This window comes from Apis mellifera, linkage group LG14 (genome assembly GCF_003254395.2).
Source record: "Apis mellifera strain DH4 linkage group LG14, Amel_HAv3.1, whole genome shotgun sequence".
NCBI classification, from domain to species: domain Eukaryota; kingdom Metazoa; phylum Arthropoda; class Insecta; order Hymenoptera; family Apidae; genus Apis; species Apis mellifera.
Genome location: NC_037651.1, coordinates 4,172,827 through 4,188,275, shown reverse-complemented (window position 1 = coordinate 4,188,275; position 15,449 = coordinate 4,172,827). Strand labels below are relative to the sequence as shown.

Genomic DNA, 15,449 nt, shown 5'->3' with positions numbered 1-15,449 from the left:
CCCTATACACTTTCTATTTTAACCAAATGTATAACGCGAGAAATATATCTCTTGCGCGTAAAAATCCCTCAAATACCAGATATTTCGCGTAATTAGGCTTACTCTTTAAATGCTTCGAAGATAGAAAAATATCTCGTTGAACAGAATTAAAAAACAGATATCGAATGACGAAGTAATTTCTACCTAATATCTTTTTAACTTAAATTTTGAAAAAAAAATATTAAAGTACTTGGAAAAAAAATATTTTAATTCTAAATTATTGTAAATCAAAATTGAAATATTTTATAACACAAATATAACGATAAATATATATATAGAAAGAATAAGAAAACGTATCGATCTATAAAAAAATATATATTTTAATTTACAAAAATAGAAAAATCGACTTTGAAACCTTCGAACCTTTATCTCCTAATCAAATCGAACTATTAAATCAATAATTAAATTATCAAATAATCCCTAAATCCCTAATTAAATAAAAAATAAGCTGAATCAATTATTTTCCTATGCAGTTCCCTTGTATTAAACACAGTGAATTTCCATTGAAGATATTGTAAAAACGTACAACTATTGCTAATCCCAATAAATACTCTTCCTATTCTAATACTAATATAAATTATAAATTATAAATTAATCAGTAGATCCCAAAACAACCACCAAAAAAATATTTCTGATAATTTTACAAAATATAATTAATTTCTAAATATCGAAAAAAAAAAAAATTCACTCTAACACAATTTTATCCCAATTTTATTTTAAGAAAAAAAAAAATAAAAATAGAATCGACTTTGAAATCTTCGAACCTTTATCTCCTAATCAAATCGAACTATTAAATCAATAATTAAATTATCAAATAATCCCTAAATCCCTAAATTAATTTTTCTAATAGCCTGGAATAACATAAATCTTCGTTCGAGACTTTTACAGCGGCAATTTTCCACGCGCGCAAGTACCGAAATCTATCGCCAATATAATTAAATCCATCGTAATTGCCAATCCATCGATCATTAAATCACGCTAACGCGTATTCTACACCGTGTCCCCAATAACACGTGTCGTGTTCCCAATTCCAATAGAAGCATCGAGGTGAACTGGTCAGACCAAAAACTGATAATGTCTCGCCGTTTTCGAAACGATCTCCGAAATCACCCGGTTCCCATCCAAACCGCGAATTTCTAAATCGAATCACGAGTTTCTAATACGTCGCGAATACCGACGATGGATTCGTTGAACCGCGTGAACCACGATTCTTGGAAGAAGAAGGATTCGAATCGGTGGAAGGGAAAGGCGATGACGAGGATAATAAGAACTCGTTAGACCCGGTAGATTTTGCGGAAGAACGAGTTCCTGGCCAAATTTCGCCAACTTTTTCCACCCTGTTCCACACGCTCTGTGAGATCAGCTTTTTAAAATGCCGGTAATTTCCATTTTTAACGAGCCGGGATGAAATCCCCGGGCGCCACGTCAGATTTATCTTCCTCGGTCTAACGACTCTGATCGCATAAGGGAAATTAATCGTGTGAAACTGGAGGGAAAAGCCCCCTGCTAGACTTTTCTCGCTTGTTTGAGGAGAGAAAGAGAGAGAAAGAAGAGGAAGGAAAGAAGGAATTTCGTTGAGAACATGGGAGAGGGGAAAAGGAAGGCATCATCGACCACGAGGATAATGCCGAGGAATACTTTGATAAGATGCAAATGGTGAGTAGCATTCGAAATAATAATTTTTTATTATCCTATATTTTATAATTCGTTTAACTTCCCTTTTTTTTTAGATTTTATATATAATGAAAATTCGATTCCTACTTTCTACGAATGATTATTTTCTACAATGAAGAATTGTACTCGATATTAATCCGTTCACACATATTTGTGACGCGTCATTTACAATGGCTCGATATTATCAATTGAATTAATCTGTATAAATGCGTTTGATGTTGTTATATATATAGATATTATTCAATTATTGATTTTAATTTAATTAATTAACTTCTAATATAATAATGGAGAATTGGATTAATAAAAGAGAAGATTTTGTCATCTCGAAATCCCGATTTACATTAAAATTATACTAGAATTATTATAATATGTCACGTTCCAATATTTTTATCCCTATTAACCAACGAAAACAAATGTTGGAAAAAAATGTAAGAATCTACGATATCGTATAATTTATTATGAAAATATTCTTACGTCCAAATCTCCAATTTACTTCTCCGATTTAATTTTTCCCCTCCACGTTCGATTTCGATAAATGAATTTTTGTTACAGTTGCACCATCCGTGTTGGATCGTCGAGAGGAGGGAAAAAAAAAAAAGAAAAGTGGAGGAAGAAAATAATATCGACCAAGACAAGACCTCAAGGGAATACATACACGAAGAAAGGATGAAGAGGATCTCGCAACTTTCACGAACTGACCCTTCCCGTTTCCCTTCCATTCATCGAAATTCAAGATCCAAGCTTCCTTGCCCGCTCGGCGAGGAAGAAAATAACGAACGAGTGAAACGCGAAACTTGGGCTATCCGGCTTAAAAGATTAACCGAAGTTTGTGACATCATCATTGTGCACAGGATTGCGCCCTCGCATGGGCGTTAACGAGACGAAAGCTCAAAGCAGTGCCGTTTTTAATTAGAAAGAGAATCTTTTGAAGACGATGGAGGAACGAATTAAAAATATTTCGCACAACGAAAAATCTGTTCTCAAAGAATGCAATCCTATTTGGTTACTAACGCGAGAACAGGCAGAATGTTTGTTGGGACAAGAGGATTAAAATGTTTCTTAGGATTCGAAGAATTCGTAAGAACTTGGATGATTTAAGACTTCAGCTCGCCTCACCTGTTCATAATCTACGTATTATATTTTGTAAAAAATTTGTAAATCAAAATAACAATAATAATTGTATCTGCTGTGAAACGTATAAATAAAGTTATCTCGAAAAAACAAAATTTGCATTTATTTATTCATAATCAAATCACACCCTTTCAAATCAAATTACCTCCACGACTATTTCTTGTGTGGAAATAAAATAAAAAGAAACTCCCTCGTCCATATTAATCACGAAAAACTCGCGCAAAAGATCCAACCACAGGTTTGGTGGAGCAAAAAAAAAAAATCTTAGATCCAGGAAGCAGGGAGGAGAGAAGAAAAGACCGGAGAGATCCGGAGAGGAAAGAGGACAAGATCCAAGAGAAGAGAAGAGAACAGAAGGGAAAAGATAAAAGTGGCGAGCCCCTTCCCCCTTCCCCGACGAACGAAACGGGATGGAACGAAAATAAAAAGAAATTGTCATCGTCCGGGTGGTGGTTGCAACCACCCTTGTAACCGCGTGCCCTCCCTCCCTTTTCCTCGAGACCCCGCTTTACAGCCACTATCATTTGTTTTTACGTTCGTTCCTGAAAATCCTTTCGCCTGTCGCGCACGCCTCTCTCTTCTCCTCTCCCTGTCCTGCGAGATTTCCTCCCGGGGAGACATCTCTCCCCCCCGTGAAAAGTTCAAACGCGGTGGCAATCTTCGGGATTCCCTATCCTTCCCTCCTCCTCCTCCTCGTCCTGCTTCTCCTTCTCCTCGTGGAATAAGAGGGGAACGGCGCAAAGCCGACAGAAAATTTCGAAGTCTTTGGATAAAGGTGTTCTCGAAACTCCCCTCCCCTCCTTCATCACCCCCATCTTCCTCCATCTTCCTCCAAGTTGCAAGTGAAGGGGCTTCGCGGAAACGGGAGAGGAGGAACTTTGGACGATGTTTTCTATATTTGTCGTGGTGTTGAACTTACCGGGGAGAGGGGAAAGAGGAAGCAAGTTTTCGGGAATGAAATTCTGTTCCAAGACTGCAAGATCAACCGGGAGAGATCTCCGGGATTAACTCTGGACTGGATATTGACTTTGTGAAAATGCCTGATAGACATCATCTCCCGTACGAACGGAGAGTTTACAGGAGGGAAGAGGGGAGGGATGCTTGGATGATTTACTAGGGATTGACGTCGTCGCGTTTTATTCCCTACCCCCCCTTGGAAATGTTGTCGGGATTCAATGTTTGGCTTTCCTCCAATGGTTGAACAAAATTTGTCCGAGAATGGTGGTGGTAATTTTGCGATATGTTCTTCCTTAAAAATTGAATTAAGAAGTGAGCAAAGGTGAATTTTAAATTTTGAATTTAGAATCAAGAATGATACTGGAATTTAAATTTATCAGAATATAAATCGCGACACGATTGATTCGATGATAATTATGATACTGGATTGTTTGTTTAATTTTTATTTAAAAGAATTTGAAAACTACTGGAAATAAAGATCAAAGAATTGGAGGATAAAGAATTTCGAATAGATGTTTTATGCTTAAACTTCACGGACAGTTAATGCAGAAAATAAAAAAGTTTTGGTTATGTTCGCGGGAAATGTTGAAAACGAGAAAATATCGCGTCGTCATACAATCTTGTCAAACTATTTAATTAGCAAGATCTAAGTAGAGAAGATAAGAGTTTAATGAATGCAGATAGTCTTAACAGTTTTCCTCTTATCTTACTCTTTGTTCCTTAAGGAACACTTGAATGAAGTGAAAATTTCCTCCTGAGAATAAAATTGTTACTCGCACCTCTTTAATTTTTTAGTCGATGTTCTATGAATTTAATCTATAACTATAAATCTTCCTTGTCTCTAACTCAAAAAGTGAATTGAACTATTGATCATTGATATAGAATAATCCTCGTTACAGGATTAATTAAATAATTTTTAATTCAGGACTAATTCTAAAAATTGTAACAATATTAAAAAAAAAAAAGAAAAAAAGAAAGAAACAAGGATACAATTACTCACGGAATGTCAGATTGGCAGGCTTCACGATCCTAGGGCAGACCCTGAATAGACCCAACTTGAAATGCACACTCACAGCATTGGCAAGATTATGAGATAGATGAGGAATATTCAACTTCTCCTCGGTGTGAAGCCAAGCAGGGCCCAAAAGCGCTGTGCTCAGTGCTGCAAGCGCTGCAATTCCGCATACGACACCACACCTGGTCAATCTGATACCACCAGGGCCGGCCGAGCAGCACATCTTCGTCTATAATATTCCTCGTTCTCTTCAGGAAGACATTCTATTATCCCCAAGGAATCACCTCGCCGATTTCAACGATCCTCTCCTTTCTTTTCGACTGCAAACTTCCCCCGAACTTCGACACATTCTTGTACGATTTGTCCACGAATCTATCGATACGCGCTTGTCCTATTTTTCACCCAAAGTTTCACATATCCATCATCGTGTGTCCTTGGATGAAGAAATCCCGCTCTCCAAGCACTCCATCGTTGGTATATCAAGCATACTGGAAAAATACAATGAAAATTTAATTGTAATTATTTATAAACCATATACAGTGATCACTTGTATCAAAGTTTTTCATATTATTTTTGATATAATCATTTTCTGACAACGATATTCTAATCGAATTGAAAATCTTTCGAAAAAGATTGGCTAAAGTAAAATTGTGTTATCCAATAATTTTTAATATTAAAAATAATTATCAAATCAATCTTGTTGATGCTCGTTTTTCCTTATAAAATTTTTAGAGATCGTAGGGAAAAAGGGAAACACGTAATAGTCGAAATGTTTTATCTAATCTCGATTTTCACGGCAAGTTTCTACTTAGGATATTTCATTGATGATTGGTCATCCTCGTTCGATGAAAGCGAATAATCCAACTCCGATAAGCGAGTTATCGAGGTACCGTCGAGTTTGACTTTATCGTGTTTCTCTTGGGGAATTGCAGTGACCATCACGTGGCCACCATCCCATAAGTGCCATTTAATAATGAGAATTTTCGGGATTCCCTGTACTGATTTCCACCAAGAGAATAAATAATAAATAATAAATTGGATGAAAATTTTGAAAACTTTGTCAAACATTTGTTCAAGATGAAATAATAAATAATCTTCTTTCACAAAGCGAAAAAGATTTTGATGTAATATTTATCGTTAAATAAAAATACAAAAAGTTAGAAACTTGAAATTTAGATCTTAGAAGAATCTATATTCTAAAATGTAAAATTTTGAAATAAGAGAAAATCAAGATAAAAAGAAAATTTTGATCCTTTATGGACAAAATTAGAATAAAATAGAATTTGAATGAAAATACCAAAGATTTAGAAATTTTGAAATCTAGGATTGTAAATACAAACTAAGTTACATATTCCAAGATCTAATTCTTCAAAATATTCCAAAGTTACAATTAAATAAAATCTGAATTAAAATATCAAAAATATCCAACTCCTAGAACCGTACATCTTTCTCAAATAATAAAATAAACTGAACACCGTTTTTCCAAATAGAGATATCTCTACAACAAACATTAAAATTCATTTCCTAACACCCGACATTTCATTGGAATCAAACAAAAAGAAAAAGAAAAAAAAAAGAAAGAAAAAAGAAAAAAAGTAAAGTAAAACTGATCGATGCCAGAGCACTGATGGGACCGCCGTTCATCGTTTTCGAAACTGGCATTTTGTTGAACAAAGAATAGTGCCAGCCAGTTGTTTACCGATCAGAAACGTCACTGAGCTAGTTTTATCGATGCTGGTGTCGGAACACCGGATGTTCCAACACGGACGCGTACGGAATTCGTTGACTGCGAAACAGATCAGACCGACAACGATCTGGCTAGATACGAAAAGGGGGAAAAAAGCAGAGATGAAAAACCACGGCGTGAATTTGTTTTAAATGGCCAGTGGCGCTAACGATCATGGCCGACCACTTTATGGATGACATATGCACGCCAGATTTCATTCGATTCTTATGCTTCCCGGTAACGGGATCCAATTAAAATAATCTGGAAATTATCCATGCTCGCGTTCTAACTTTTTCTTTTTGAGTTTTGAAAACGGGGAGAAACCGGATGAAATTTTTTGACGAATGATCGAAATTAATTTTGATATTGGATTGATTAAAAATGTTCTTTTAAAATGTTTTCTTAATATTCTATTAAATTGTTATTATTTTTGGAACAAGACGGTATCGTTTCAGAAAAATGAAATGAACGTTTAAAAATTTATATCCGATTCGTAAATGTGAAATTTCTATCTATATCTTTATGAATGGTGGAATAAAGTTTCATGGGTACTTTTCTCATTTAATAATACCCATTACTTGCGCCACAACTCTTGTTTCTCAAATTCCTTTAATTAATGCCTGTAATAATTCCACTCCCCTGATATATTAACCCACATTACTGCCACGTATATAAAGTTACACTTTACTCTGAAAAACTAATTTTCAGATTCCATTGGTAAAACTATACACGTTTATTTATACAATAAATAAATTGTGTATTATTTCGATATTAATAACAATTCAAAATCATAACTGATTTAAATTTAACCTACGAAAAAATAAATTGAAAATCATTGATCAAAACGATACTTGAAAAGGGACATACGAATTGTAACCGAGGATGAATGGGAAAGAGAGAAAGAGAAAAAGAGAGAGAAACTTTAACTGATTTAAAAAAAAGTATTTCTCAACAACAATCTACATCATAAATATATGTATAAATAATACACGAGCAAAGCATCGAAATTCCTTCTCCAAACGCACCCCTCATCGAATATGGCGAAGATAAATCATGCCATAAATCTCTCTCTCTCTCCAACCCATCTTCGATAGCTTTCCGATCTTAAACACGAGTGTTTGATGTTCGCTACCTCGTACATTTCGCATTCGGTTTAATTTTACGATACGATGAAACCGCAAGCTTATAAGGGTGTTTCCCTGGCCGAGGTGACGTTTGAGGGAAGCGCACGTAAGGGAATGAAATGAAGCTTTTTCGAAGGGGCGAATTTACCACCGCGAGAATATATTTCCGTAAATGTACACCTCCCTCCCTCCCACGACACTACTTCCTGTTGTCACGCCAATTTCCGCCCGTAGAGAAGTTTGCATCGTTCGCTCGTTCTAAGCAGCTGTGGCGCGCTCATTGAAATCCTAGGATTTTCGGAAGTAGCGCCTCGCAAATTGCCTTCCCCCCTTTTCCTACCGTGACCCATAACTTTTCGATCGTATTGGCCTTACTTCATTTTTTTCTCTCTCTTTCCCATTCATTCTCGGTTACAATTCGTATTCCCCTTTTCAAAGCATCGTTTTGATTTCAATGATTTTCAATGTATTTTTTCTTTTCGTAGGTTGATACTATATAATTTGCATCCCCCTTTTCAGCATCGTTGATTCGTCGATGAACTTTTCGATCGTTAACCTACTTTTCTTTGTATCTTTTCCCCGTTTCTCTTTCCCCTCTTGTTTACAATTTGGTTATAATTTGGAATCTTGGAGGGATCGTTCCAAGCTTCGTTAGCAAGAGGCAACGTCGATTTATTCAAGAATATTTTAATGAGCTCCTTTTAGAGGGCAATTTTATTCCTTTAACTGGGTCACAGGGAGGGAAGGAATGAGAAAGGGTGGATAACAATGAGAGATCTTTATTTCTCGAAGCATGGACGAGATGAGAAGGATAATATCAGGGATTCAAGATATTAAAGACTTAGATGGGGGGAAGTAGGGATCGTATCGATCGAGAATATGGCGTAAAGTATGTAAAAATCACCGTCCCGTGGAACAAAGAGAAGTGTAAAAGGTGTCGTCACGCCTCTCGTACTCATTTTCCAGTTCGAACGTTTATTATTTTTATCTTCCACCGGTGTGAAAATGAATATTTACGATCGATTATAAAAATATCGAGGCACACGTTTGTCGACCATGTATTAAATTCGAATTTTAACAATCGAAAATAATTTCGTGTTGGAAAATGATCGATACATTTTACGAAAAATATTCAAAAAATTTGAATATTTAATTAATAATTATAAATTTTCGAATAACTACAAAAATTAAATGTATGAAAAATATAAAATCTCTACATCTATATATATAACTAACTCTAAAAATAATATATTTTTGAAAAAGATAATTCATAACCCGAAGAATAAACTCGTTTCACGGCAAAAATATATATCTATCGTATTACCATTAACATTTTTCCTATGTCATTCATTCATAAAAATCTAAATTGAACGGACATCGATGACATTAGAATAGGAATCGTATTGCTTCCCATTATTCGATTATTCCATAAGTACGCGAGAATGCCAAGCACGAAAAAAGAATTCGCGATTTCTCCGAGGTAGAAAATGCGGTGGCGATAATGGTATCCCTTCCCGCACACCGTGATCACTGGCTAGGCACCCTTTTTCCAACCTAGCCGCGATAATAGCAATTGGAATTAATTTCTTCGAGTGGTGGAAAACGTTTTAATGGTTTTTCCACATAACTAGAAACCCATTAACGCATCCCCCACTTATTACCAGAGGGCAATGCTCCAATGAAGAATGCCACGTTTTTCAACCCTCTTTCAAACTCGTTCCAACCTCCCCGCATATTTCACCAGATATCCTTAGTATCATTATCTCATTAATTATACGTCAAATCACCGATGAATATAACGATTAAATATCTCCAAATTGATTTTCTAATTTCTAGTAAACGACAATCTAACGTTCGAATCATGAGAATCATTGATCAAAGATGTTTGAACAAAAATTTCTCTAAACCAAAAAATCGAAATGATTATAAATTATATAATCACGCGTATTTCCCGCACTAGGTCAAAAGGAACGAGAACTAACCTAGAAATCGCATCTCTGAAAGAAGTAATTAAATCCCTCGCCATGCACCGCGCTGCTTTCATCTCTTTCGGTCGAAATTCATTGGTAACCGCCGAGGGAGAAGTTTTTTTCCCCCGTTTTAAAAGCGGGACGACAGTTTTTCCGGGGTCCCGGGTGAAGAGCGTTCGAAGAAGGCGAGAGAACATCAAAGAACGTTGCGGGACAACCGTAGGCATTCGCTCAGAAACCGCGGTTGGAATTTTTCAACTTTTCTCATCGGAACCTGTCGCGACCTCGGGCGCGGGGTGGAAACTTTCTCGGCAAAAAGCTCGATCGGTAAAAAAGGGAAACAAGAGGGTGGCGGAGAAAAAGTCACGAGAGGCAACTATCCTCGGAAAGTCACTCGTGAACGGGAGGAGGAGGGGGAAGGCGATCCTTCCACCCCCGTGAATCGCGGTTGGTTCGAACTTTTAATTACCCGCTACTTAAGAAACGATCCGTGAAAGGAAGGAAGGAAGAAAGAGCGAAATGGAGGGAAAGAGAGCAAGAGGGGAGAGTAAAATGGAACGTGAAGGCCTAGCGTTTGCGGAACGGACTTAAACAACCACTCGAAACTTGCTTCCTAACAAGAAAAATCTTTCGAGTATCCTTTCTCGGCTACCCGTTCCAACTTCTAACAACACTTTTTCTTTCTTTCTTTCTTCCTTTTTTTTTTTCTCAATTAATTAAAGCTGAGCATTGAGAAAGATTTATATAAAATGGCGGATGGAAAAATGATCCTGTAATTGGAATCGGTTGAGGGGGAGGGGGGGAAAAAAAGGAAACTGTTGATTCACGAAAGGTAAACACGTTATTGGAAAAATGCCAATACGGAGAGACGAGAAGGAAAAATGAATTGGAAAATATATATTCAACATTTCATTTCACGATGTATGATTTTCCCTCTCGTTAGTTGAATTTTGTAACATGTAGATATTACTCGTCCACGCGTGAAATTCTGATTTTTCGTGAAAGTCGAGCGGTGGGTCGAGGGATTGTATTTTTAAAACGGATTTTCCATCGTTTCGTAAAAAATTATCGGGCAATCTGAGAGATCTGCAGATATTTTTATCCGATTTCGATACAACTCTCGCGAGTAATGGAATGGCAATTTATCCTTGGACAAATTCAATAAGAGTCGGTGATCAATCATGGTGTAATGCCCATCGTGAAATCATTTGTATCGTTTTATCATTAAAAATAATCTATTACGATGGATGTAATCCGTTTTACGATGTAAGATTAATCTTCGTGAAGGAAAAAAAAATAAGCTGAATCAATTATTTTCCTATGCAGTTCCCTTGCATTAAACACAATAGTGAATTTCCATTGAAGATATTGTAAAAACGTACAACTATTGCTAATCCCAATAAATACTTTTCCTATTCTAATACTAATATAAATTATAAATTATATAAATTAATTATTAGATCCCAAAACAACCAACGAAAAAATATTTCCGATAATTTTACAAAATATAATTAATTTCTAAATATCGAAAAAAAATTCACTCTAACACAATTTTATCCCAATTTTATTTTAAGAACATAATTAATCGCAAGATCGAAAACAACGAAAGAAAAATATTTCCAATATTCTATAAAAATATTGAAAATATATATATAACCTTTTCAAGAATCCTTACAAACAAACTGTAATTCGATCAACGCCAATATAATTTCCATTATTTCACAAAATTAATTATTTTTTATTCTCAAAAACTCGAAATTAATAAAATATATATATGTATATTAAATTCAATGTACATAATTAAAAATAAACTGCTTTCCCTTTCGATATCGATATCGGATTTAATAAAAATTTAATAAAATTACTACGAAATTCGCGATCAACGAGTAAACACGAATCTCGCGGCTGGGTTTTTCGTCACCCCCCTCGGCGTACAACCTCTGTATTTCCCAGTGGACAAGTCTCGGTATATTTAATTGAAAAACATGTAATTCGTAATTTCCCAAGGGAGTCGGTTGCACGTCTCCTCCTGATAGTTAAGCTACGCGGCGGGAAATCCATGGAACAATTTCGAATAAACGACCAGCATTCTTCTATTCGTTTCCCAGTTTCTTTTTAAATTTTCGATTTCTCGTAGATACCGGTTTAAATAAATTAATCCGTATCTCGATTACGATTATTTCTGTTAAAACTCGTCGATCTTATCGTGCCAAGTTTCCTTAGGATCGTTCTATTTAAATATGTACAATTAAAAACATTCGTTGATTAAAAATGTTCGAGGGAAAATTTTTTTAAGGAAAAGTTAATTTCTATTGATAAATATTTTATATTTATCAATATTAATGGAACAAAAAAATTTTGTGAATATAAAAATTTGTCGAAATAATTTAACCCTCTTTCATTTTTAATCTTGAATCTATTTTAATTATAATTAAATTGTTATATGTTCTCTGACTATTGGCATTTATCAAAATTTTTTCGATATATTTTTGAAAATTTGCTTCCGAAAAAAATATTTATTACGTTTTAAATTGTTAAAAATGAGATTTTTAGTACAATGGAAATTTGTGATTCCCTGGAATCTTGGCATTTGTTACTAAAAGAATGAAACTTTTGGAAAAATTCTATGAATAAAAATAAAGATAATTTTTTTTTTTTAATTAAAACGAACTGTAAATATATTTTTCATCGCAAATACAATTTTTAAGCCTCGAACTGTTTTTTTTATTTTTATTTTTATTTTTTTGAAAAAGCTATAATAAATAACGCAGTGGAAACGAATAGCTTTGTCCTGACGATTCGCTGAATTCTAAAAGAGGTTTAAACGCAACCCAGTTTTCAAAAGCTTTTTCAAGTCACAATATTCTAGGTATTTTTTTGCAACCAACGACAATCGAAACGTTCATTAACATAAAAAAAAAAAAAAAGATCATAGACGTTTTTAAATTTTACATAAAATATTATAACGCAAATGAAAGTGAGCTTGAAGAATGATCAAAACGAATAATAATACATTTCACAATTCTTTTGTAAAAATACTTTTTCAAAAGAAATTCTTTGAAAAAACATTTTCTCCTTTCCCTAATTATTAAAATTCCTAAAATATCTAAAACCAAAGGTAATTAATTAATGTTCACTAATATAATATACTATCTCTTTATCACCGTTTTATTGATCCAAATTTTTCAACAAACGTAATTTCGAAACATCTCGTCTATCTAACTATCTAATCAGAATTAAAATTCAAAATTATTCAATTAAAATTTCCTCCTAAGATTTTCGCGTTATCAATTATTCCAACACTATCCATTTATCAATTCTCTACGAGCATACTGACAGGATCATGGTGAACAGTAACAGCGTAGCTCACTTCCCGGAAATAAAAGACGTAAACAATTTGTGGGGAAAATGTGGCGTATCCCCGACTCGCGAATACACAAGGGAATATCGAGCCGTTTATTTCTCCGCTCTGTGAATCATCTAGACAGAGATAATAGTTCACCTACCGCGAATTTTTACGATTTATCTAAAACATTACCTCAGAATTCACGAAATCAGAAGTTCCTCGTTAATTGATCATTTTCGATAGGATTATAAAATTTTATTTATAAAAATGTATTAACAAATCGGCGATCGCGTTTGAAAATATAATCTAATTTCTTGCCCAATTAATAATATTCGGGGAATTAAATATGAATTGGATAAGATGGACGAAGATATAGATACGTTAACGGAATTATTAATTATAGGCGAATAATTTGATCATTCTGCAAGTTCTATTAATCATAGGATAATTAAGTATCCGTCAAATTTCGTGAACGATTAATTTTATAGAAAAGATTTTGTACAAAGATTATTAATTTTCAAAGTTTTAATTTATGCAATTTGTAATTTAATTTCAAATAGAATTAAATTGAAAAAGGAAGAATATTGAAAAACAAAAGTAATTGCGAATTGATGTAATATTTCCAATTAATTTCTGATTGTGAAATTTAATTCTAAAAGTTAAATAATCGTACTCTACTAAAAATGAAAAGGAAAGATATATACTTTCTTTAGAAAAGGAAAATATTATCCTCGTACTGCTACACGATGAGTAATAAACAAAAAGAAACTAAACAGAATTCTAATCGAGTTCCAAGAATTAGAATATTTATCTACACCGTTTTTGCCATAGCTAGCGAATAGCTACCTTAGGTTTTTATGTTTGTGTCTTTGAATGAAAATGTTATTGTACCGTGAGAAAATCACCGTGAGAAAGAAGAATATTGCGTTTCATCTTTATTAAATAAATAATTTAGTCAACGCTCGTGTTACGCATATTATAAAAATTTCGATGCAAAAAAAGAATTCAATATTAGTTTCTATCAAATTTAGAATCACAACATAATAAAAATTATGTTTCTAATTTTGATAGAAAGAAAATATTGAATTCATTAACTCAAACAAATGTAACAAACTTTATTATCAATGCATATTTTACAAGTTATTCTAACCAAATCTTCATTATTTAACTTTGAAATCTATACTATAACCTCTAATTTGAAATACATGCACTATCAATGATATAAATAATGAATGAACAAAAAATAATTCTAAATTCTATCTATATTATTAATAAAGTCTACCATTTAACAATATTGTATTATAATTTCGCTCTTTTAACTAATTAAAAATATTAATTATCTGTGGTACATACCTATACTCCAAACGATTCGTAAAAATCCAGACACACGTCGACCGTACTGATGACTCCACCATTCGATCACTATTCGTCACGAATTGTCACGTTGAAATGATACTGTGAAAAAAAAATAATAATCAATAACACATTTATACACTAAACTTTCACAAAAATATAACACACAGCTGTAATAAAGGCTCGCGATACTCGAAAATAATATTAAACGTTCGAACTCGACGACGGCCGGAGGCGAACTGCCCTTCGTAACGTGCGCGCCACCATCTAAAGCGTGCGTGCCACCGAAGTTAACCGAACGCCGCAAAGACAAACGAACTCGCACGAAGTTTTCGCAACTAGTTTCGCGCAATAAACGCGTATAAAATCAGAATGTTTTTTCAAATATACGATGTTTACGACTAATTATCTCTTATAATCATTCGTAATTGTTCAAAAAGTTAAATATAACGTGAATTGCGTGTCATAATTATACATCGAATATTTCGATCGTTTCGATTATTTCGATAGTTTCGAAACTTTACGATATTTCTGATTAAGATTATAAAATTGAAATATTCGACAATAATGAGTTATTTTAATAAAAATTGAATAAAAATTGAAGCGTTAAACATAATTTTATAGAAAAAATAAAGTCGTATATATGTGAAAAGCATTCTGAACATAGTGTGGTTATACACGCAACGAATATTTGCTTGAAATGATATATAAAGGATTAAAATTATTAAATACCTTGAATATTTCGATGATTGGATCTTGTGTGAACACTTTTAAGAACATATGGCCATGGAAATTACACGAATCACTTATGTAACACAAAAAATCACAGAGCTTGGTACACTGTTCGTCGATTGCATCTGGCGCGAAGCGTAATGGCGTCGAAAGATGTAATGTCGTTTTGTATTATTTTCGCGCGCCACCGATAGAGAGCAGTAATGCCACTCTAAAAATTACTGCGCATTAAACCGCGAAATACGAAGCGAAACATTTAAAACGTTTATTAACATCCTGTAAATTTATCGTGTTTAATATATTATAACATGAATTTCGAAACATTTAACAAATTTTAATATATCGAAGATCATAATAATGAGAAAAAAATTTTAAAAAAATT

The 15,449-nt window shown here is 33.8% G+C and overlaps 1 protein-coding gene across 4 annotated transcripts in view; it reads right to left on the bottom strand.

Moving 5' to 3' along the window:
- The window catches only part of LOC725033, a 178,021-nt gene extending 162,819 nt beyond the window's left edge, over positions 1–15,202 (bottom strand). Inside the window, exons 1-3 of one of the 4 annotated variants that reach the window (XM_006560179.3) lie at positions 15,068–15,202; positions 14,336–14,437; positions 4,802–5,304 (exon numbers count right to left, since the gene is read on the bottom strand). In XM_006560179.3, coding sequence (XP_006560242.1) covers positions 4,802–5,039 — 238 coding nt within the window. In that variant the 5' untranslated portion in view covers positions 5,040–5,304; positions 14,336–14,437; positions 15,068–15,202. Of the gene's footprint in view, positions 1–4,801; positions 5,305–14,335; positions 14,573–15,067 lie in introns of those variants that run through there. The other 3 variants (XM_001119882.5, XM_006560180.3, XM_006560178.3) reach the window with 3 other exon arrangements.
- Between the last annotated feature and the right edge of the window lie 247 nt (positions 15,203–15,449).